Consider the following 25,816-nt stretch of genomic DNA (forward strand, 5'->3'; position numbering starts at 1 on the left):
TGTGCTGCACAAATCTTTTTTTGCATTTCGGTTGCGTTTTTACCTTTCTTGAAATGTTGCTTTTTTTCTTCCATCTTCAATATTAAAATGGCTACACAAAAATTCACCAGTTTTGATGTCTTTTTTTAAGTGCACGCTGATATGACAGCTGTCACATACAATCTAACAAAATTGTTTTGAATGAAGTTAAAGACAATAAGTGCTACTAGAGCCATCTTACAGAAAAAACCAAACGAACCTTTTGGCCAACCGATACTTTATATATTTATCCACTAAAGAGTATTTTAAAGGTAAGTTCATTGTTATTCTTCCAAATAGTGAATTCCCTGCTTTTAGTGGAATAAATAAGAATCAAAAACCAGATGAAACTAGATGGTCACATTCTGAAATCACACTCAGGATTAGTTCAGTTTGACAAGCAAATTTTGCATTTGTCATCCTGATACTTAATTTTGTCAACCTTTCACCTACCCCTTCTGCCAAAATAAAGAACTTCGGTATACTAATATAATGAAAAAAATATCAAAACCTAAATCACAAAAGGACAAGAGAATGGATATTATATCTCTCATTAGACTCATTGCTTTGATTCTCTTTATTTGGTTTCAGTTTTTTTAGGCCCCTCTGCCAGTGCTGTCATAGGAGCCAGTGGGCACTGTTTTCTTCTTTGCTTTGTTTGTTTTATGTGTTTCTTTAAGGTTTCTTGTCATTTTAAATGTGACATACTTATTAAGTCATATTTAAAGTCATTTTAAGTTGTATGTCATATTAAGGTTTAATGTGACACGTGGGCATAATATGACTCTTCAGTCTTGTTCCGAGTGCTAAGAATACAGTGATGAACCAGATAGATATGGTCACTGCCCTGGTTGAACTTACAGTCTAATGGAGGATACATAACAAATAAATTGGCTGTTACATAATTTTAAGTCAGGCGTTGAAAAGAAAGTACACACAAAAGGAATATGGTGAGGGTATGGCAGGAGAGCACTGCTTTAGATAGGGTAGTCAGTAGAGACCCTTTCAAAATCATAACAAGCAGGGGCTTGAGGGGTAAGAAAATATTCCAGGTAGAGGAAACAAGTATCAAGTCCCTAAGGTGTAAAAGAGATCATTCACATTTTCTTTCTGCGCTGGTTTAAACCATAAAGATGACCAATTTAACTTGCTACTGAGATGGTTATGATTTGATGCAATTCATTTAAATTGTCAGCCCCCCAAAATAGTCACTCCTTCACTTTGTGCTTTAAACCTTGGCCCCCAGACACTTGGAGTATTAGTCCCAACTTACATATGATGTATCTGATATTTCTTATAGAGGGAGTTTTCGATACATATTAGCTCCTTTCCCTTCTCCCTACTGTGCAGCATTGTTGAGAATGCACTTGCCAGGCAACTCTTCTCCTTCCCCTCAGCCCCACCCCCAGCAGAAGTGTGTGGTATTTGGTGCTGGGATAGGGAGGGCACAATCAAGAAAAACACCAGTCTTCAGACCTACCCTGTTCTCTCTATTAAGTCTCCCAGGGGTCCCAGCCTTCTCCTGAGTCTACCAATTTGACTTCTGGAATTCAGGTCACTTCAAGAATGTTGCCAGGGTATTCAGCCATCTACAAGAACTCAAGTCCCAGTTACTGTTATATGCTGCCCATTCCAGGGGTTTTCCTTCTTCATCCTAAACCTCTCTCCTTGACTCTCTACTGCATGACTGCTTCATCAAGAAGCTGCTCTAGTTGATGCTGAAATGGGGGATGAGCTGGGGAGATTTGATTGAGTTATTTTGGAATTCCTCTGACTTGCTCTTTGGTAGCGGTTCTCCTCATAACTGTTGGCCTTGGTAGCCAGAACAGGACATGGCATTTTCCTGCTGCTGAACTGCTAGAGAAGGAATTGGCCTTTTACCCATGACTGGCAGCTGTATAGAAAAACAGAACACCTGATCTAGTAGTAGGTGAGACTTGGCTTGTTTCCCTGGTCCCACTTGAAGTTACTGCCTTACAAGGTACTTTCTCCTCGCAATAATGGGGGAGGGGGGGGTGAGAACACTGTGCCTTCATTTTTTTCCCTTATTGGTAAAATAAGAGTGTTGGTATAGATGATCCCTAAGGTCCCTTTTAGTTCTAATACATCGTGTTTCTATTCCAAACCATGTAGTAGTTTTGTCTCTAATGTCTGACACACGTAATGTTTACATTGGAAATTATTCCAGTATGTGAGCTTGATATATATGTGGAAACGTATAGCCCTACTGGTCGAGCCTGGATATTCTCATTTCAGAATGCGCGTTTGGATTGTATCTGGAAAACTTTGTACTGCCAATGTCTTACTGCAAGTTTTTGCTATTAAAAGCAGTAGTACTGTGTACCCTGAGGATGAAACAAGCTAAGTAAGCCTGAGTTAGTCTTTAAAGAAGGATGAGCATGTATCAATGAAATTTGTGGTGAATGACTTGAAGATGTGTTTTTTCACTTTGTCATAGAGGTCAAATTGGACTGAAATAACGCTGTGCTAATATGATTCTGAGTTCTGTTGCTCTCTCTGAATTGATCCCTCCTTCTTTTGCAGGAGCTATTGTGACAATCTTGGTTACCATCCATTAAGTGCTGCTGACTTTGGAAAGATCATGAAAAATGTCTTTCCAAACATGAAGGCACGTCGTCTGGGCACGAGAGGCAAATCTAAATATCCTTTACCAGAATGGTTTTTAGTAATCTCTTTAAGTTCTCCCTTATTACAGAACATCTGCTGCTGTAGTTCAACTAGCAACTATATTTAGAAATAAATTTAAATCAACAAATATAAATGACTCAAAAGTACTTAGAATAATTGTAAATTGTATTTTCCCAGCTGTTTATCACACTGCAAGAGAAATAACAAATAGTGGTTATTAGGATTGTGATAGATTTCACCTTACTCTGTCACTATAATGTGTTCTTAATGGTCTGATCTTCTTTTCCTTAACAATAGAATTACTAAGGCACACCACAGTACAGCAGTTGTAAATTATGTCAGTGAAAGTGGAGAAAGATGTTAGTTTATCATCTTTCCTTCCTCTAATTTAGAAACATAGGGATCTCTTTGGCAATATATACAACATTCAAACAATTTTTTTTGTGGAACTTGTGCTGTAGGATTAGTGTTCTCTTTGTATTTTCATCCAACCCTTTAAAGGCTGTATTAAAATTAAAGCCAGGGCATAGAAAAGGCCCCTCTCATGATAGAGAAATACTTAGGAGCAAACAGAAGTAAGGAAATTAAAATTAAGAGTTTACGAAAGTTCTTCCTACCCTTGGAAGAAGATTGTAACATGGAGGGTCTCTGTATCATATTAGAAATGCATCATTTCTCTCTGCTTAGCTTTTGGCCTTTTCCAAAACATAAAAATTCTGCTGTGGGGGAGATGAAGAGGGGAAGGGGAGAGGCTGCTTTTCTAAAACGGCTCCAGGTGTTCTGTAACCAGTTGTTGCACGACCGAGTCTTGTTTCCTGAGTACAAACAAAAATGTCTTCATGTGTCTTTGGCATGTTACAGGTGATAATCCTGTACGTTTCAGTGGAAAAAGAGAAGTGAAAAGGTTAAAGCTCTTGTGACACTCATAAGAGTTGTTTTTGTCCCAGTGCCCTGGGCTAAAGTTTCCCTTCTCTCTGCCAGGTTTCCATCTGGATATTCCTTTCCTTCTGACCTGTTTGTTACTGGTGGCTGGCACCGCTTATTAGGAACATTTATTCATAAAATTTATAACAGATGAAAATCATTTTGTTCCATTTGAGCCAGTAACATTCTACAAGGACTGTTTCAGTTTCAAAAGAGTAAAGGTGTCCTGAGCTTCTAATAATTAAGTTTTCTTTTACAGAAGAATTCAGAAAGTCGATGGTATCTCAGGCTGATTTTATTCTCATTTCATATATGGTTACTTTTCAAGTGCTAACTATATAAACAGTTCATTTAATTTCGAGTACTTCAGACCTTAACCATTTATTACGTATTGCTACAGTGGACTAAGAAAAAAAGCTTTTGTTCATATGCCAACACTACCCAATCTTGATTTTCACAAAACTGGGGATGGGGTAAGAATTTCTGCCTTTTCTTTTTGATAAGTAGAATTGTACCTTATTATCAACATTGAAACGATTCTGCATGGTCTCATTTGGATAAAACCAGGGACCAGGAACTGTCTTTTACTAAATAAATGAGCCAAAAAATTCAACAGTGGCTGGTAACTGTTAGCATATATGACTTATATCACCGTGGTTCGTGAAATTAAGGAGAAAAAAGATGGATCTAAAGTTCCTGATTGGTAGATATATCTATGGTATATATTGTCAAGAGGAAAATTTAAGTTATAGAATAACGTGTAGAACGAATGTTTTCAGAAGAGGAAATACGGCTTATGGCATAGCTTGTTTTCTTGATGTTAGAAAAGGCTTTTTAAAAAATTCAGAAGATCTGTTAGTCTCCATATATGTTTAACAATATATGTTTAAATGTTATATTCACAACACTGCTGGTGGCTGTGCACCAGTGGGTATAGGCATAGACCTCATATTTGCAGTACTTTTATGCCTGCCAGTACCACTCACTTAGTACTACTTTGACTCAATAGTTTTATATTGTGTCCTCTGATTAAGAACATGTATCTTAAGTGTGCTTCAATTTAATTTCTCTGAACTTTCTTTTAAAAGTTTTTTCCTTTTTCCTTTGTTTAGTTGGAAGGAGCTGAACCTTCTGGGCAGCTTCAAAATATTGATGAGGAAGTTATCACTTCTGCTTGCCGTCTTGTGTGTGAATGGGCCCAGAAAGTGTTAAGTCAGCCATTTGACACGGTCTTGGAATTAGCCCGCTTCCTTGTAAAAAGTCACTATATAGGCACCAAGTCGATGGCAGCTCTAACTGTAATGGCCGCAGCACCACCAGGTACAAAATTATTAACAAGCTAAAACTGACAGGGTGTTAACTGTCTTTAGAGTTGGTAGTAAAAAGAAGAGCTTAGCTAAAAACCTCCTTTGTCTTTTTAGTATTTGTATGCGTCCACTCTTACTTCCCTTAATACTAAATTCAGATGGGCTTGTTGAGCTAACAAAAATAATAATAGTTCTTTCATGATAAACTTTAAGTTATAGCTTTGTATGTTGCTCTGCTTAAGTATGAAACTTTTATGATTTCCTAGTTGGTATTTCATTAATTTTTCCATTGCTGTTTTAAAGTTTAAAGAAGATGTGTATGTGTACTTTTAAGTATATATGTATTTCTAAATTGATAAATTAAATATTACAAATATAAAGTAAGATTAAGTTTTTTAATTACTTGCTAAGACTCCTATCCCCAAAACTAATACTTATAAGTGAAATGATCTTTGGACAATGTGAAAGGTACCTTAGTCTCACAAAAAATAAACCATGTGAAGCATTACTATGAAATAGCAAGAGTGATTTTTTTAATATGCATTCAGATGAGTATTTTTATTCAGATAGCAACTTAAGAATTAACAGTATTAGGACTGACAGTATCGTTGGAATAATAACTCCCTCCTAAATTAATAGCTGTGTAAAGTATCTATTTTAATGAAATTTTTAAAATGTCTTATTTCAGTCATACTTTATAAACCTAAAAAAAGAGTGAATACATTTTTTTATTACTCTAGGAAATTATAACTTCTATAAAAAATTTATTAATATGAAACAGTAGATTTATCACAGCCAGAATTATAATTATACTCTTAAATGACTTTACTTTTCTATCTTAACTTCATTATTTTAATAAGGAATCCTTTTTCTCTGTTTAAATTTATCAGAAGCTTTAAGCATTTGCAGTATGTGTGTGAGAGAGATTGTTCTGTTCTCTCATTTTATTGTCAATTGAGGACCATAAATATCAGCAAAATAGCTTTTTACAAGAGCCTCCTCATAGTTTTTCCTGTCTCGATATAAAATGGATGGCTCTAATCTGTATAGTTATGTAGTTACACAGGGGCAGAAGAGTGCTTAGGCAGCCTTATCTAGCTAGATAGCTCACATCTGTTACCTCATTTATTCTCCCAGCGGTCCTGTAAGGTAGGGGATATTTATTCCCATTTTACAGATCGGGAAACAGATTCAGGGAGGTTAAGTAATTTGTCCATAGTCAAATAAGTAGTGGAATTAGCCAGAATTTGAATCCTGGTTTGTCCTTCTCCAAAACCCAGGTTACTCCTTTACACCAGACTGTCTTCCTAGCTTCTGGCAAAATGAGGTTCTAAAAGATTTGGGCCCTTCAGCTTTCTGTGTTCTCTTTCTGCTACCCCTACTGACACCCAGAAGAGTACTTCCACAAGTTGAGGACTTAGGAGGTATCATGGGGTAAAGAAACAGAGACATCTATATCTTCTTATTTCCCACATTATTCACATAGTCTCACTGAAAGAAATGTTGAATGAATGGATTTTTAAGGCTAAGTGTGAAGAAAGGTATATTTTTTAAACCAAAATACTAAAAATCACATATATAAGTAGGCATTTTCACTTTTTGAAAGTAGCTCGGGAGGCTGACTGTTTTTTTAACAATCTTCTGAAATTTCGTTCTCAGCCATTGCCACTTTTTTTTTTAAATTTATTTTTGGCTGCAGTGGGTCTTCGCTGCTGCATGCAGGCTTTCTCTAGTTGCAGCAAGTGTCTTTCTCTTCGTTGTGGTGCACAGGCTCCTCATTGCGGTGGCTTCTCTTGTTGTGGAGCGTGGGCTCTAGGTGCACAGGCTTCAGTAGTTGTGGCACCTGGGCTCAGCAGTTGCCGCTCACAGGCTCTAGAGCTCAGGCTCAGTAGTTGTGGCACACGGCTTAGCTGCTCTGCAGCATGTGAGATCTTCCCGGACCAGGGCTCGAACCCGTGTCCCCTGCATTGGCAGGGAGATTCCTAACCACTGCACCACCAGGGAAGCCCCATTGCCACTTTTAAAAATATCTTTGGTAGTGATGAATCTTCTTCCTTTGAAGGTGCACTTGGTTTTTTGTAAATATCGTCTCCATATTAAGAACAGGTTGTATTACAGACGTCCTTTGTAAGCAGCTGCTTGGAACTCATGCCTGTCCAGAAACCCTAGCAGGAGGCATGAGACAGCGAGCTTGAGCGGTTGGCACAGGCTTTCGGGTTCAGGTGCTGAGCAGCCAGAGCCGAGGCTGCGGACTGGATGGGAGCAGCGCAATTCGAGTTGGATTTGAGGAGAAAGAATAGTACTTAGGTGATAAAAGGGCGGTCAGAACATGTGGGATTGTTGAGCAGTGAGTGTGTGGGTTAGAGTTTACAGTCCCTTTCTCTCCTTCCCGCCTCCCACTCACGAAGCTGTTGCTGTTGACAAGATGAAAAGCAGAAACGGCTGGGGAAGGGAAGGTCAGGATGTGCCAGCAGGACAGGGGTGTCCTCCCTTTGCCTCTCTCCACTGTTTCTACTGACCCCTGCTCACTATCTAATGATCTTAATGCCACTCCCTAAATGTGAAATGAGCTTTTGAAAAATTAGTTGTATTACATAATCAAGTTTTCTTAAAATTTATCCCTTATTTTATCATCCCTTTTCCTCAGTGTTGATCTTACTACTACTTTAAAAAGCTTTCTCAGTGACCCTTTTTTAGAATATCTTAACCTTAGTCTTATTAAGAAGCTCTGCTTAATTTCTCCTAGGTCATACTGGAATAATTAATTAATTAAAGCGGTTAAAATTGTATTACCTGTTTTCGTGAAATTCATGTAGAATTAAAGACTTGTTTTCCCCGTACAATTTTTTTCTAAGATATGGATGGTTTCAGCAAATATTTATTGAGTACCCCTTGTGGACTGAGTATTAAAATCATGAAAATGCATGAATTTCTTAATTAGAGAAGGGGGAAGGAAGATTTTTCTGACATCTACTGATAATATGTAAAACATGCTCTCTTGGCATTTATCTTAGCTTTTGCACATTAGTGACATAGCTACTACTCTTTTCAAAATCTTCATCTATTATTGCAGATATAACTACAGCTGTCACCCAAGTTGAACCGTATTTTAAGGTGTCAGTTAAAACCATATTGACAAATGTTTATAAACTGGAAGTGTAATATTTATGCTTCATAAAGAAACTGTGAGTTAAAATTTGCTGGGTTTGGTTGCTTTGTCCAGTAAATGGCTACATAGTCTTAGAAATTGAGTTGTAACCGCTTTCTATAAAGAGGAGTATTTTAGCTTTACTTTCTGTTTATTTTCAGGAATTAAAGGAATTACCCAGCCTTCTGCTTTTATACCTACAGCTGAAAGTAATTCCTTTCAGCCTCAAGTGAAGACTCTGCCATCTCCTATTGACGCTAAACAGCAGTTGCAACGGAAAATCCAAAAGAAACAACAAGAACAGAAACTACAATCCCCTTTGCCAGGAGAATCCTCAGCAAAAAAATCAGAAGGCGCTACAACCAATGGAGTGACTAGTCTTTCTAATGGAAATCCTGCAATCCTCTCTCCTCAGCCTATTGGTATCGTTGTGGCAGCTGTCCCTAGTCCCATTCCGGTAATATCATTAAATAGCATTTGGCCTTACTGGGATTGTGGGAAGTCAGTTGTTTAGTTAAAAGTGGCACAGAAGAAGGAGGCAAGTATAGGTGTAGATTCAGTTATAAACTGATTTTGTGACCACACACAGATTTCACTTCAGTCGGTTCTTTTATTCAGGATATACGTTGTTGATTACAGCGTGAGCTATAAAAGGAACGGAAGTGCAATTACAAGACATACAAGTTTGCACATAACCAGTCAGAGCTTTATGTAAGAGATGAGTCATTTTCAGAGTTGTTTCATCTCTAGCCAAGCAAAGGTGACAAAATTGCAAACTTTTTTTGGTTTATATTTGTTTCCTTTTTAACATTCAGATGGAGCAAAATTGTAATATGTGTTGGTAGTACATTAACATAGACTTGTCTCAATGGTGGGACCTCGGTCAAGTCTCTAAGCTACTCTGAGTCTCTTTCCTTATCAACAAATAGAGGTTATGGTCTACTTGTCTGTCTCACACAACTGAGTTTATGATGAAGAGGCTTTTAAAATGAGAGTGCATGGGCTTCCCTAGTGGCGCCACGGTTAAGAATCCGCCTGCCAGTGCAGGGGACACGGGTTCAAGCCCTGGTCCGGGAAGATCCCACATGCCACAGAGCAACTAGGCCCGTGCACCACAACTACTGAGCCTGCGCTCTAGAGCCCGTGAGCCACAACTGTTGAGCCCGCATGCCACAACTACTGAAGCCCGTGCTCCCAGAGCCCATGCCGAACAACAAGAGAAGCCACCGCAATGAGAAGCCCATGCACAATGAGAAGCCCGTGCACCACAACGAAGAGTAGCCCCTACTCGCCGCAACTAGAGAAAAGTCCACACGCAGCAACAAAGAGCCAAAGCAGCCAAAAATAAATAAATAAATGTTTTTTTAATGTTTAAAAATAAAAAAATAAAAATAAAATGAGAGTGCATCATGCTAAAGCAAGATGGTATTTTATGTTGTTATTTATGATGTTATTAGGGAAATATAGTATCTTGTGGTTTTTCCTGTTCTTATCATTATCCTTATCATCGTCATCATCATGTTATTGAAACATGGAATACCTGGGAACCATACTCTTGCACTATTCATTGTAGAGCAAACTGGGGAAGGCAGTAGTTTTATCTGAGACCTTATCCGCAGTGATTTATTAGTAATGCCCAAGGTAGATCCATTTATAAGACAGTCTCCCCTGTGAGTGAGTCATCTTGCCACAGACTCCAGTTAGATACCTTTATAGTTGCATGTTTCTTCAAGATTTTATTTCCGCTCCCTATAACCTCCTTCAAATTCATTGTTTTAGCAAGTATTCATCACAAATGTGAAGTTTTTCATTGAAGTCTTAATAATTCTCTTCTTAGATATCATTGTATTTGGTAACTGTATTACACTATGTTGCATTTATTATAGTATTTACTTGTCTGATCCTATCGAATCTGGTCTAAAAACTTGTCTAACATACGAACTGTCTTTTTTTTTCTTTTTAGCATTACATGTATTAAATGCCTTAATACTAATGAATATATGAATTGCTATTTATATTCTAGACTTGTTACATCTGATATTTTTGTTTTCCGCCTTTTTAACAGGTCCAACGGACCAGGCAACTGGTAACTTCACCAAGTCCAATGAGTTCTTCTGACGGCAAAGTTCTTCCCCTCAATGTACAGGTGGTCACCCAGCACATGCAGTCTGTGAAGCAGGCACCAAAGACTCCTCAGCACGTCCCAGCCAGTCCTGGGGGGGATCGCTCTGCCCGGCACCGCTACCCTCAGATCTTACCCAAACCAGCCAACACCAGTGCCCTCACCATCCGCTCTCCAACTACTGTCCTCTTTACTAGTAGTCCCATCAAAACCGCTGTTGTACCCACGTCACACGTGAGTTCTCTAAATGTGGTGAAAATGACAGCAATATCCCTCACACCCAGCAACAGTAGTGCCCCTCTGAAACATTCTGCCTCAGTAAACAGTGCTGCAGCGACAACGGAAGAATCAAGGACCATTCCACAGATCAAGAATGGTTCTGTTGTTTCACTTCAGTCTCCTGGATCCAGGACCAGCAGCACCGGGGGACCATCTGCTGTGGAAGTCAAAATGGAACCTGAGATGTCATCAGATGAGCATCCTGTACAGTGCCAAGAGAACTCTGATGGGGCTGACGTGCCCAAAACAACACCTAGTGCCCTCTCAGGGCAGAAAAGTAATACAGAGGGAGTAGTGCAAAAACCTTCAAATGAAGGTGTTAATGAAATAAAAGCAACTAAGGTCTGTGACCAGAGGACCAAATGTAAAAATCGCTGTAATGAAATTCTGCCAGGCACTTCAACAGGCAATAATCAAAGCACTATCACTCTCTCAGTTGCCACTCAGAACTTAACTTTCACCAGCACCAGCTCACCATCTAATGGTGACTCAATAAATAAAGACCCTAAATTATGCACTAAAAGTCCAAGAAAGCGGCTGTCTTCTGCATTGCAAGAGTCCCAGGTGCCTCCTGTAAAGAAACCAATTGTGGAACAGCTTTCTGCAGTTATCTCAGAAGGTCAGAAACCAGGCAGTGTTAAGAAGGACCAAAAGGTTCCACATTCAGGGAAAACGGAAAGTTCAGCAGCAGGTTCTCAGATTCCTAGCAAGGTATCAACAAATGTTAACTCACACGTAGTGGCAAGTCATCCTCAGCAAGTGAATTCCTCTGCTCTTGTTACCAGTGATTTAGCTTCAGAACAGCAAACCACACCATCATCATCTCCAGATATAAAAGTAAAGCTTGAAGGCAGTGTCTTTCTCTTGGACAGTGATTCAAAATCGCATGGCAGCTTTAATCCAAATGAATGGCAACAGGTCACTAAGGATTCTGAGTTTCTATCTGCCGGCTGTGAACAACAGCAAGATATCAGTGTCATGACAGTTCCTGAGCACTCTGATATCAATGACTTAGAGAAGTCTGTTTGGGAATTAGAAGGAATGCCACAGGACACGTATTCCCAGCAACTACACAGCCAGATACAAGAATCTTCTTTGAGTCAAATGCAAGCACAGTCTTCAGATCAGTTACCTCTACAGTCCGAACTGAAGGAGTTCGAGCCTTCTGTTTCCCAAGCAAATGAAAGCTACTTTCCTTTCGATGAGGAGCTTACACAGGACAGTATTGTAGAGGAGCTGGTACTCATGGAGCAGCAGATGTCAATGAACAATTCCCATGCTTACGGTAACTGTTTGGGAATGACCCTTCAGAGTCAGTCTGTGACTCCAGGCGCTCCAGCGTCATCTCACGCCCCCAGCACCCACTTCTATCACCCCATCCGTAGCAATGGCACTCCGATCCCCACCCCCACCCCGACCCCCACCCCGACCCCGACCCCCACCCCCACCCCCACCCCTACATCTGAAGTGGTTGCTGGGTCTCAGAGCCTGTCACGGGAGAGCCCTTGCTCCAGGTTGGCCCAGACCACGCCCGTGGATAGTGCTTTAGGAAGTAGCCGACATACACCCATCGGTACTCCCCATTCTAACTGCAGCAGCAGTGTCCCTCCCAGCCCCGTGGAATGCAGGAATCCATTTGCATTTACCCCAATAAGCTCCAGTATGGCATATCATGACGCCAGCATTGTCTCAAGTAGTCCTGTGAAACCGATGCAGAGACCCATGGCCACACACCCCGACAAAACCAAGCTTGAATGGATGAATAATGGGTATAGTGGGGTTGGTAATTCATCCGTTTCTGGCCATGGCATTCTCCCAAGCTATCAGGAACTAGTGGAAGACCGTTTCAGGAAACCTCATGCTTTTGCTGTGCCTGGACAGTCCTACCAGTCTCAATCCAGACATCATGACACTCATTTTGGTCGTCTGACTCCTGTCTCTCCTGTGCAGCATCAAGGTGCCACTGTAAGTAACACCAACAAACAGGAGGGCTTTGCGGTCCCTGCCCCTCTTGATAATAAAGGAACTAACTCTTCGGCCAGCAGCAACTTCCGGTGCCGAAGCGTGAGCCCTGCTGTTCATCGCCAACGTAATCTTAGTGGAAGCACCCTCTACCCGGTATCTAATATCCCCCGATCTAATGTGACCCCCTTTGGAAGTCCAGTAACCCCTGAAGTTCATATTTTCACAAACGTTCACACGGATGCATGTGCTAACAACATAGCTCAAAGAAGTCAGTCGGTTCCATTGACAGTCATGATGCAAACAGCCTTCCCAAATGCTCTTCAGAAGCAAACAAACAGTAAAAAAATAACCAATGTTTTGTTGAGTAAACTTGATTCTGACAATGATGATGCAGTGAGAGGTTTGGGCATGAACAACCTGCCCTCCAATTATACAGCCCGGATGAATCTCACTCAGATTTTGGAAACTTCCACTGTCTTTCCTAGTGCCAATCCGCAGAATATGATCGATTCCAGCACTTCTATTTATGAATTCCAAGCACCATCTTACCTCACCAAAAGTAATAGCACCGATCAGATCAGTTTTTCTCCTGGCGATAATCAAGCACAATCAGAAATTGGAGAGCAACAATTAGATTTCAGTAGCACTGTTAAAGACCTGTTGAGTGGAGACAGCTTGCAAACCAACCAGCAGCTGGTAGGTCAGGTAGCATCTGATCTCAGTAATCCTGCATCTGATTTTTCTAGCGACATCAGGTTGTCTTCTGAGCTCTCAGGCAGCATCAATGATTTGAACGCTTTAGATCCAAATCTACTGTTTGATCCAGGTCGTCAGCAGGGACAAGATGATGAAGCTACACTGGAAGAATTAAAGAATGACCCATTATTTCAACAAATTTGCAGTGAATCCATGAGCTCTATGACTTCATCAGGTTTTGAATGGATAGAAAGCAAGGACCACCCTACTGTTGAAATGTTGGGTTAAATTGTATTTTATAATATGTAGCACACTGTATCGAAAGACATATGTATTGTATTTGTCTTAATGGAAGTGCCTCCCGCAGCAGAAACACTTACTATTAATTGTGACATTTTAAGAGTTTGCTGCAGAAGCGGTTTCTTCTTCAGTAGGAAATGGTTAGACTCGCCTCAGCTCTTAACAAGTTTCTGAAGAGAGTAGGCTGTAGAAAAACAAATATTAGGTTTTCAATTTTATAATGTTCCCCATTTAATCACATTGTTTGCTAGTAAGCAAAAGAATAACCAGCTTTTACGAGAGCAGTCTAGATCTTTATTTTGTATAAGTTTATTTTAATTCATTGGTTGATCTGCACAGATTTTAGAGGAAACCATTGATTTTAGGTATAGGATATTTTTTGTTGTTGGCATTATCATTTAGATATGAAATCATAGTTAAGGTGAACTGTAGACAAGAAGGTCTTCCTTGAACAGGGATAATATTCAGGTTATTATAAATATTTAGGCTTGAAGCATAGAGCTACTGTAGAATGAAAAAAAAATCTCTGTAGGACTTTCTGGGACTTCAGTACCATTTGCACCTGCAACGAAGGGCTTAAATAGGAGAAGATAATGGAAAATTAAATATTAATGTAAGGAAAGCAAAAGCTGCGCTAAAATATTTAAAAGGAAAAAACTAGTAGCCATTTATATTTGTGACCTTGCATTAGTCTTCTTTTAAAATGTTGATTTTAACATGGAGCTTACACAGAGACATGCCCGCACGTGCACACACACACAAAACAAGTACGTAATTCCAAACATTGTAATTTAATAGAATAAATAAAAGCATGTTAGAAGAATATTTTATGTTTTATTATTTGGTAGTTGAGATAGGGGAATTTAGAAGGAAACTAAAAGCATTTTCTTAGTTTCATCACAGTATGTCTGCATGCACATATTAAAATTCTATTTAAGATTTATTTTGAAGGGTTTTAATTATAAGTCCTCGATTTAGTGACTGACTCCTTCACTGCTCCTGAATATAGAAATGCAATTTGATCATGGGAATCCCTTTGAAAGACAAATAAGCAGGAGAGAACATAAAAAACTAAACAGAAAACATTTCACCACCTGAGGTCTGAAGTCACAAATCTTTGTATCTCTGATAAAACAAAGGGGGTATCAATAGTACTTGAAGAAGAGGAGCATTTTATAACATGCTTAATTTTTATTTATTGTGATAACCACAATTGCAAAAGAAGCACTCAGGATTTGTTTTAAAATGTTTCTCTCTGTGGCTCCCATTTTGTTTTGTGAATAATTATTTATGAATTTCATGCTGATACAAATCTTCTCATTAGTTGACAGCTCCATTTAAGTGAGCTTCAAGATCAGTTTCAAATAGACTTAAAAATTGCCGTTAAGTTTTTAAAGCTAACATTAAACCATTTCTATGCTACCTTGAGCCTAGCTAAGCTTTCCTTTACCTTAATTAGTAAGCCAATCAGAAGACTACAATCCATGAATATTTAACAAATGTGATGAAGGGTTTAATTTAATAAGATTTCATTGTTCAATAAATTTGCAAAGTAGGGTATTAACATTTTGATAAATAAATGGTGCTAGGTTTGGCTCAGAGGTTTATATATTGATATGTCCTAGTTATTGGCATTTGTGTGTGTTTGCTGTTATCTTGATTTAATGATCTGTTAGATTTTCTTTCTTGATGCTAGTTATTTCTTCACTGTACATTGAGACACAGCACTACTGCACACCAAAGTATGCAATACCCAAAGGAAACTGTGTGATTTCTTTTAACAAATGATGGGAGCCTTTCTACATGAGATACTCTGAAAAGGAGATTTTGAGGCTATTCTAATCCCTTGTTTACATTATTAACTTCCTACTAATACAAAAATAATGGAAATCTTTTTTGATAAAAATATAAAGACTGGAGGATTTTTAACCCCCTGTACAGTATTGCAGCAAACACTTTAAATTTGGTTGAATTCGTCCAGCAAACTTTCTGGGGTTCATATATTGCACTAAATTTGTTGAACCTGTGGTAGGCACATCTCTTAGGATAAATGCAACCAATACAGTCCACAGATTAAACTTTTTAAATGTGTTTCATTATGAAAAGACAAAATGTCATCAAAGTGACAGATAAAATTGTCTTATGTAGCAATGTGCATTAATCTCAATGAGATATTTCTATTTCTTATTCTCTTACATGAGAATATTACAGCAGGAAAAGTTAAGTTTAGTTTGCTTCACCATGTTAATACATGATCACAAAATGTGCATGAGTGTTATTGACTTATCTTGTACAGTACTAGGTATTCCTGTAACCACTTTTTTTTTTTTTCTTGGCTGTACTGAAACTGGTTCATTGTTAACCAGACAAGCATAGTTATTCACAAGTTATTTGCTTTTTTATGTTTACTAATTCTGCTTAGTTATTGTTGAATATGTTCTTTTCTCAGATTATTTTCATTGTTTTGACGTTTTAAACATTTTGCATACTGTTTATCATGATAAGACTTCATGAAGTAAATAATTTTGCATATAATTGCAATAAGCACTGACTTTTGAACTGAAAAGAAGGAAAGTGTTTTTTTGTGCAGTGCATCAGAGGTTCATATAACAGTCTTGTACTATAATGTGTTTTACTACACCATAAATGACAAAAACAAGCCCTGTTTCATGTTTTCATTTAGTGCAAAAATTCAAGATTTCCCCAGTGTTTTGTTGTCTGTTGTACCTGCTGAAACTACAGTAGTTGAATATTGCAGTAGCATTTCAGTTCTCTTTTTTTATTGAAAGTGCTCAAAAATTGTTTTTTAAATGTTTTCAAAAACAATTAAAAACATTTTATATTAAACTGACTGGATCTTAAGGTGATTTATGGGATCCGTTTTATGTAGACAGCATGCCATTTTGTAAACAGACCTGAAGCATTTCTTCCTTTGATCTCATGAAAGTTGAGAAAATGGGAAAAAATCAGCATCAGGAGGAACAGTGCTGCTAATCTATTCTCTGCTATTAATCCAGAGGGCTACACAGATCTTATTTTGTTCATCAGAACTCTGCTACTAACTTAGAGTTTATTACCAATGAATGATACATGGCATAGAGCTTTATGTTGTCCAAAAAAAAAAAAAAAAAAAAAGGTCTTTCCTTTCGTTCACTGACATATACTGTTTGCTTTCAAATGTTAGTCTGTGTAGTACCTAGATATGGGTATTTGGGGAACTTTGAATAGAAAAGTAACAGAAAATTTTAAAGCACAGCTATGTCCAAAAGCATTATAGGCATTTTGGTGAAGAACAGGCAAGCAGAACAGGAACCAATGGATATAATGAATCAATAAGAAATTCTGGAGGAAGAAGCGTTATGTAGTATCTGAGGTGCTTTTGGCTGCAAGTAAGAGAAAACCTAACACTGACTTCAGCCATAAGGACATTTATTTTTAGCTTAATAAGAATTTTGGTGATAGGAGGTGCTCAGGTTCATTCAGTGACTCAGTGTTTTTTTCTGTGTTCCATCAGCTTCAGCGTTGCTGTTCTGTGTCCATTGCCTCATGGTCACAAGATGACTACCACAGCTCCAAAAATGGTATCTTCATACATCCCAAACAAGGTGGTAAGGGCAGCTCTCAGCCTTTTATCAGAGAGAAAAATATCTTTCCCATACTCTCCCATTACTCCCTCCCACTCCACCCCCTACTTAATCTTGTTAGAAAAAAGAAGGTCAAGGCCCACCATAAAACTAACTAGTTTAGATTCTTGACTCATCTTTTATAGCTAGGGGAGGGGCCCATTTCCAGGAGCATGTTATCATCCACCAAAAATGAGTTCCATAACCTAGAGAAGATACCAGGGACTTAAGATATTGTGCCCACCTTTGAGAGAGGCTCATAGTCTTGTGAAGAACTGATTGCATGTTCTTTGATAAGTGCGAGTTAGAAGTATATATGGCATGCTATCTAGAAGAAAAAAGGTGAGAGTTCACACTCTGAGGATCCATGAACTGGGCAAAAGAGGTCGTTAGTAAGGGCTACATTTAGAAGTAGCCTGTAAACTAGTGTAAACTGTTAACTTGCGTCTTGCCTCCCTCTCTTGAGTTGAAAATCAGATATTATGGAATATCATAAGTGTAAATTGCCTCAGTACCTATTACTGTCATAGAAGACCGAGATTTTGATTCTGTTGAGTCTGTAGAGATTTATTTTGATACACATTGCTATCAATGAATTTTTAAATAATTAGAATTACAAATTTGTGAATGGGATCATTTATCAATAGCACATGATCTGGAATTTTTAAAAAATATGTATATGACTAGTCCTGGAGTTATAAGTTTAGAAGGGGAAAAACAAAAAGGCAACAACTCTCAAGATAGGTTTTATTTCTAAGAACTACTTAATTTTAGAGAGAAGGGAAAATAGTTTTATAAGTGAAATGTATCATGAGAATGGTATTACTACCATATATAGAATATTTCCTTGCACTAAACCTTGTATTAAATACTTCACATATATTCTGATTTTCTCATTGTAACAATTACGAAAGAATATCATTTTTCAAGTGAGAAAATTTTAGCTCAGATATTAACTGGTAGGAGTAACAGCTAATAATAGGAAGAGCTGTAATTAACTTGGTTCCAAAGCCAAGTTCTCAACTATTATGCTGTACTTGAAGATACTTGTTCAAATTACCTACAGTAGTAGTTTGATTTGGTGGCTTCTTTGAAATTTTCATTCTGGCTTAAAATTTAAAATTAAATTTGATTTTCTTGGGAATTTTGTTTCTGTTTAACCTCTGATCCTTATATTTCTTATACTTCCTTTGCATTTTTGTTGCTTTTGGATTTTGCCTGTATTTTGTAACTTTCCTCTAAATTATTTGCGTTCCTTTCCCCTTCTCTCCCCCCTTGGAAATACATGCCCTAATGTATTGGAAATCAAGGGAGAAGTAAGATTTAAATAGAAAATTTTGTTTTACGTACAGATTTTCAAGCACGTCTTACAGGTATACCTAATTATATCTATTTTAAAACCACTTCTTAAATTTCATCAGGAAATAAAAACTAGGCAAAAAATGTTTTGTTGAACAAATGATAAAGTGCCTAAAATATGTCAGTGTCTGTGCCAGGAGTAGGAGAAGACATCTGCCATTTTTAAATTTTACAATATGATGAGGAAGATGCACAATGAACAGGATTGCAGGATGCAGTGATGTCACTGTAGCAGAGACTGCTGTTTGCCACTAACACATTCTCCTAGCCATCTGCACAAAAGACATTTACCAGCTTCCCTTGTAGCTAAGTGGAGCTGCTTACCAAGTACTCAGCCAAAAAGAATCAAAAGGTTTGTGTGTTTCTTCGAAGTGTTCCTGCACTCCTTCCTCTCAGCTGGCTAGAATGTAGATATGATGACTAGAACTCCAGTAGCTCCCTTGGACTTTGCGGTAAGGCCACAGAGGATGATGGAGTAACAAGATAGAAAGAGCCCGAAGCCCTGATGACTGTGAGGGAAGCTGCCCTACTAGTCCTGACTGTTGCCTCTGGATGTGTTTTATGTGAGGCAGAAGTTTCTTTCTGGTTGAAGTCATTCTGAGTTTTCTGTTACTCAACGCAAATGCAAATTCTAACCAATGTAGCCACTAGAAGGTTTTAAGCAGGAGTGGGGAATGTTAGATTAGCATGGGGATCACTAAACCATCGTGGGTTCCCCTGCAGAATGACAAACTTGCATCTCCTTTTCGTTGAAATTGGTAAATCAGGAGAGACTCTTGGAAAGAATACCCTGATTTTAGCACAGATTTGAATAGTGTTTCATGACTGCCCAATATAAAGAATAAATTCAGGTGGATTCTAAGCTACTTAAACAACAAAAGAAAATTGATTGAATCAAAAGGAAATACGGCTTTCCGGTCATTGGTGTCAGACCTAGGTTTAAATCTCAGCTCTGCCAATTATAACCATCACCCTACCAAGTTATATGAGTACTAGTAATGATAACCATCTGGAGAGCATTTCCTAGTGGTGTGCCACGTGGTTCTGGCCTGTTCGTTGTTTTTGCCAACATCTTGAATGAAGACAAAAGTTTTACTGTGGCAAGTACCGTGGAACAGCTTGCTCAATTTCTGTTCCAGCCTCTTCCTCTTATGCAGACCCTGGGAAGCCCAAAACTACATTTTCTAGACTTCCTCACAGCTTGGGTTCTGGATATGAATTGCATGCTGTCTATTCGATGCATTCTTGCAAGATTTGGAGGATGAAAATGAAACAGAAGCTATCCTCCTACCCATTTTTGGTGATTTTCTTGAAAGCAAGCTCATAGCAGCAGCAATGTTCTAGAGGCCATTCTTGAGATTCTTTGGTATCTAGGGTCCACGTCCCAGTGCCAAGTCAGCAGTTCCGTGAATGTCAAGATACAGTCGAGTGGCGGCAGTGATGGTAACAGCAGCAGTATCAGCAACTTCTGGTCTGGCTTCCTGATCCGTGGAGTGGTCTCAGGTATGAACTTGGCCCCCAAATGATCAACTCTACCGTGTTGTTCTGGTTGTCATTTCTGGAGGCACAGTCTAAAGCTTGTTCTTCCATGTTATGTAGAAGTACCAAATTCCCTGCATTAAGTATTTTTTTGCTTAAAATACCTAGAATAAACATTTCCTACACATAACTCTGACTCATGCGCCTACAAGGTAGGAGTCATGAACATCGGAGATCCAGACCTGGTTCTGTCATTCTTTCCCCCTCTTTGCACTTTATGAAGAATAATGACCTCTGTTCTGGTTACATCCCAGAATCTTTTGTGAAGTTCAGTGAGAAATGACAATATTTTGTAAACCCTAAATATAAACTATTACGATTGTTATAAATGCCTACATAAAAGAACAGACATTCACCTAGGAGTGGGAAAAATTCTTGTCCTTTTTAGCACTAAAATGCACTGTTTTACTTGAACACACACACATATCACATCTGTCAGGAGGTAAAGTAAGAATTATGTTCAGACAAAGGGCTGAACTTTGAATTAGGTTATGTGTCCATAAGAAATCACCGTTAACAAAATTTAATTTAAACCAAGTTATTGTCACCTGAGCATGTTTGTTTAACTGACACCTTCATAGATTATTTAAATCATGATACCATGTATTTAGATTTCACATGTTTGAAGGACACAGAGTTTAAATTTCCTACGCAAATTCACCCCTAGTCAACATAATCTCTCTACTTAGTCTTTCATAATTTTACCACACCCTCACAACAGTTCTGAAATGGCTGTCTCAAAATTACTGGTGATTTCATAATTAGTAAATCCTGCGACACTGTTCCTTTGGTTTCTATGGCTTTATTTTCTGGTTCACTTCCTACCTCAGACCCCTCATTGCCCATCTCTCTCATAGATCGTCTTCCTCTGCCTATTATTTAGATATAGAAATCCTTCAACGTCCTATCATTGTCTTTTCTCATTCTGCTTTCTCTCCCTAGTCATTTCGAACACTCCTACAGCTCCTCCAGATGGCTTCCAGCCTCTCCCTGACTTCCAGTCTTAAAATCTAAGCACCCAGAATTGAAATTCACTCTCTTTTCCCCAACCCTCTCCTCTTCCTATTATTTGTTAACAACATTACCATCATTGCAGTCACTCAGTTGAAAGCTCATGTGCCCTTTCCTTCATCCTCTCCTCAACATCAAATTAGTTTCCAAGTTCTATACCTTTGATGTCCCTATCTCCTTGTTCTTCTTTTCCCTCCTGATCCTGCCCTGGTACATGGATTCATTTCTCACTTGAAATATCGATAACTTAATTATCTCTCACTTTTCTAATCATCTCTGTACTATGTCACCTTTGAAATCCTTAACTCAAAAGCCTTTGATATTCAGAAATCAGTGTTCTTCATATACATAAACAATAACCAGCTAGAAGATATAATGCAAGAGAAGATCCTTCTTATGCTAGCAAGAAAAAAGATAAAATATCCGGCCATGAACCTAATGGGAAATGTGCAAAAGTTATATAAGGAAAATTTTTAAAACACTTTTACTGAAAGACACAAGGTAGACTAGAGCAAATGGAATGAGAAAACCGTGTTCTTCGATGGGAAGACACAACATCACTAAGATAATTGATGAATTTAACATGATCCCAACAAAAATGTCAATCTTTTTTTCTAGACAAGTTGAATGTATTCTTAGAATATAATTAATTATAGCCCCCTGCCAAAACAAAATCTTTAAAAAAAAAAGCAATGTCTGAGGGGTTGACCCTACTAGGTATTAAACATAGAGTCATATTCCTAAATCCCTATAAGTAAAGTCAAATAACAAATGACAAAGTAGGAAGAGAGATTTCTAACACATACCACATACAAAGGAGTAATGGCTCCAATATGGAAAGAACTCCTAAAAACGGGGGAAGAAGGAACACCAACAACCCCATAGAAAAGTGGACAAAAGATGTGAACAGACAGCTCACAGAAAGAAGAAATGATCCTTAAACATTAAAAAAAAATTCTCAACCTGATTCACACTAAGAGAAATACAAATTAAAACTATGCCAAGTTGGCCCTCCTTACCTATCAGGTTAGCCAAAAAAATAAAATAAAAATCTATGCTTGATGCCATCCTCTTTTAGAAACATTGGGGGAGCACAGGCATTTAATATTGTTTCCTTGCACATTTCTTAAAGAATCTACTAGAGAACAGACTTCAAATGTCCAAACGACTAGAGAGATGTCAACCTAAGGACCGGTGGTGAGCATTAAATACCTATTTACTTGTAAAACAAAGACCACATGAGGGTTAGAGAAGAAAGAGCATACTATGTATTGGCTATATGCTCTGAAAATGTATATAAAATCAAACTAAAGAAAATGGAGAGAGTATATGCAAACAATTTTTAAACTGTTTCAGTAGTACTGGTGATGGTAGAATGGGTGATTTTGCTGAGACTGTAGTGGGGTATAATGCAAGACCAGGCACACTGTAATTGTGTGATCTTCTAATTCTATCATTCTCTGGTCTCTGAGAACCTGGATTCTCAGAAGAAGGGTGATACCCATGTAAAACAGAAGATGTTAAGTAAAAACATTACAGTCCTGACTTTGCATTGGAAGTATCAGTGTGAACTCATGGAATATCTTGCCATACGATAGCAAGGAAACTATCAAATACTACTGAGGTCATGTCAAAAGGACGTAAGACCCAACTTGAAGAAGCTGCCACTGGCCAGAGATGGAATAATTAAACTCCATAGGGGTAATAACTTCAGGGGATTGACACCCTTAAAATGTTTTAATCCATGAGTTTTAATGATGCCTAAAAAATTAATTGGTCACCTTTTGAGGGTGATAGGCAACCAACTTATTACTTTTAAAACTGGGTAAAGGGAAAGAATCAAATATTTATCCTGCCTTTCCTATGTGACCTACACTACTGGATAATCAAATAATAGATGAGGGGGAGCTACTCTATATAGAAATGTTTTAGCTAATAAGTAAGGGAGTGATAAAATTGGAATATCATCATTCTGCAATCCCTAATGAATTGACTGGATCTAGACAATGGGCATTGACAGCTACTAATTCACAAAGAGAATTAAAAAGACATCATGTGCCCCAATATAGAAGAGTACAGTTCACAATTAAGTAGCCTTGCCTCCAAAAATTAAACTGAAATCTAATCAAGTCTCTGTACCCAATTACCAATTTACAGGAAGTACACAGATCATGAAACACTGCATCATGGAGATACAATCAGTAGAATCCAGAGTCTGGGAAACTCTACAGGCCAAACAGTTGAGTTTCTGTAACAAATAACTTACAAGGAAAAAAAGAAAAAGCAATGGAAGGAGAACCTGTAGATTAAAAGACATTTTTTAAAATGTTATATTAAAGTTCATAGTAAATAAAAAATAGAAGAAAGTTAACTATAGTGCTTAGAGTTGCACACTTGGGTGATAAAATATAAAGAGAAGCAAGGAAATGATTGTCATAAAAATGAGAATAAGTGGAAATATGGATGGCTTCTGGGGTAGCTGCCAAAGTTCTGTTTCCTCACCTAGGTGGTGGTTACAAAGGTGTTTGCTTACAATAATTTATTAAGGTATTCTTTATTTTATGTGGCTTTCTGTATCTGTTATGTTTTACATTTTTAAACGTTATTTTTTTAAGTAGTATTTTGAAAATTGACCAATTATAAGGAAATTTGCCTTTCCTATATCAACTGTATTTAGGATAACCAAATTGCCAACTTGACACAGGGAAAATTTTTCTCTAGTAAAAAATTCCAAATAATAAGTGTGGAAGTAGTGATAAAATTAGAAAATCACCACTTTGCAACCCCTACCCCTAATGAAATAGGAGCTTCAGGCAAATTTCATTAACAGATGAAACCAGTAGGTAGTAGATGAAGAGGAAATTTTATAATGGACGAATCAGGCTGTCACCACCTGAACCCACTTACCAGTCTTTGCATTACTATTAATAAATGTGGGCAAGCAAGATATTAGGATATTTCTATTCATAAATACAGGAGATAAGGGAACAAGTTAAATAACACCCCCAGGAAAGCAACCAGACCAATACAGAATCAGGAGCATTCTAAGGGATGACTTGCATGGGTATCTCAACAAGACAACAGCATAAAGAAAAAAGGTGGGGTGAGTAGGGCTGCTGTGGATTAAAATAAACTGAAGAGCTATAAAAACCACATTCCATGTGTGGACCTTGTTTAGAACATGATTTAAACAAGCCAGCTAACCAAAGACATTTTTTAGATAGGGAGATTTTACTTTATTTTGTTTTTCAATTTTTATTTTATTTTGAAGTATAGTTGATTAATAATGTTGTGTTAGTTTCAGGTGTACAGCAGAGTGATTCAGTTGTACGTATACATGTATCCATTCTCTTTCAAATTCTTTTCCCATTTAGGTTATTACAGAATATTGAGCAGAGTTCCCTGTGCTATACAGTAGGTCCTTGTTGGTTATCTATTTTAAATATAGCAGTGGGAATTTTAATATGGACTGGGGATTAGTCAATCCCAAAGAATCATTAGGTGTGACGATGGCATTTTGTTTGTAAGAAAATGTCCATACTTTTTAGAGACGCATGCTAAAACACATAGAATTGAAAACACAGGATGTCCAGGATTTGCTTTGAAATACTTTGGCAAAAGACAGAGTGGAGGATAGAGGAAGAATGATAAAATCTTGGCACAGGCATACCTCAGAAATATTGCAGGTTTGGTTTCAGACCACTGCAATCAAGTGAATATTGCAATAAAGCGAGTCACATGAATTTTTTGGTCTGCCAGTGTATGGAAAAGTTATGTTTACACTATACTATAGTCTATTAAGTGTGCAATAGCATTATTTCTAAAAAAAAAAAACAATGTACAGGGGCTTCCCTGGTGGCGCAGTGGTTGAGAGTCCGCCTGCCGATGCAGGGGACACGGGTTTGTGCCCCGGTCCCGGAAGATCCCACATGCCGTGGAGCGGCTGGGCCCGTGAGCCATGGCGGCTGAGCCTGCGCATCCGGAGCCAGTGCTCCGCAACAGGAGAGGCCACAACAGTGAGAGGCCCACGTACCGCAAAAAACAAAACAAAAACAAACAAACAAACAAAAAAAACAATGTACATACCTTAATTTAGAAATAATGCTGTTGGGAAAATGGCACTGATAGACTTGCTCAACTCAGGCTTGCTACAAACGTCCAATTTGTAAAAAACACATTATGTGCAAAGTGCAATAAACCAAAGCACAATACAATGAGGTATGCCTATAATTGTTTAGTCTGGGTATGGGGCTTATAGAGATTCACTGTTTTGTTTTGTTTTACTTCTGTACATGTTTGAACATTCTTTCATTTACAAAGGTTTTCATGATTCTCCCTTCATTAAATAAGAGATTTGAAATATGGAACTCAAAATCCAAGCTTTTTAGATGGTATTCATGGCATTGCACAATCAGCTCCTTCAAGTCACATGAGCTGAAAAAGAGGGCAGGCATAGATTCCCAAGGGAAAACCATGGTGCTGTTTCTAGAAGGAGAATCAAAGCCAGGCAAAAATCATAATAGATGCCCACCATTGTTCCCACACAACTTTTTGAGCTTCATCTTACAAAACGCATGTAGCCAAACAGGACCACGTGCTGTGTCCTGAGTAGAGTGCATTCCTATGCCTGTTAGTCTTGCTCAGGCTGTCCTCTGTACTTTTTTTTTCTTTAACTGAGGTCATACTTTCCTTCAAAATCCACCGCAACTGCCATCTTAGGGGTAGCCTTTGCCTTACAAGCCTATAAAATAAGAAGACTCCTGTGGCACTGGATTCGGCCTCTGTGATAGTATTCTGCCTTGTATGGGCAAACGTGCGTATCCATAGCCCCCACTAAATTGGAGGCTCCCTGAAGTCTCCTTTCATTGTATACCTC

At 38.1% G+C, this 25,816-nt stretch overlaps 1 protein-coding gene across 2 annotated transcripts in view; it reads left to right on the plus strand.

The window, feature by feature from the left end:
- RFX7 (regulatory factor X7) overlaps positions 1-16,259 on the plus strand; it is a 149,481-nt gene extending 133,222 nt beyond the window's left edge. For both annotated transcript variants that reach the window (XM_033436968.2, XM_049705966.1), the window contains 5 exons: positions 2,563-2,679; positions 3,980-4,064; positions 4,704-4,911; positions 8,208-8,503; positions 10,112-16,259. In XM_033436968.2, coding sequence (XP_033292859.2) covers positions 2,563-2,679; positions 3,980-4,064; positions 4,704-4,911; positions 8,208-8,503; positions 10,112-13,396 — 3,991 coding nt within the window. In that variant the 3' untranslated portion in view covers positions 13,397-16,259. The remainder of the gene's footprint in view (positions 1-2,562; positions 2,680-3,979; positions 4,065-4,703; positions 4,912-8,207; positions 8,504-10,111) is intronic.
- The last annotated feature ends 9,557 nt before the right edge of the window (positions 16,260-25,816 follow it).

The sequence above is a fragment of the Orcinus orca genome, chromosome 2 (genome assembly GCF_937001465.1).
Source record: "Orcinus orca chromosome 2, mOrcOrc1.1, whole genome shotgun sequence".
Taxonomy (NCBI): domain Eukaryota; kingdom Metazoa; phylum Chordata; class Mammalia; order Artiodactyla; family Delphinidae; genus Orcinus; species Orcinus orca.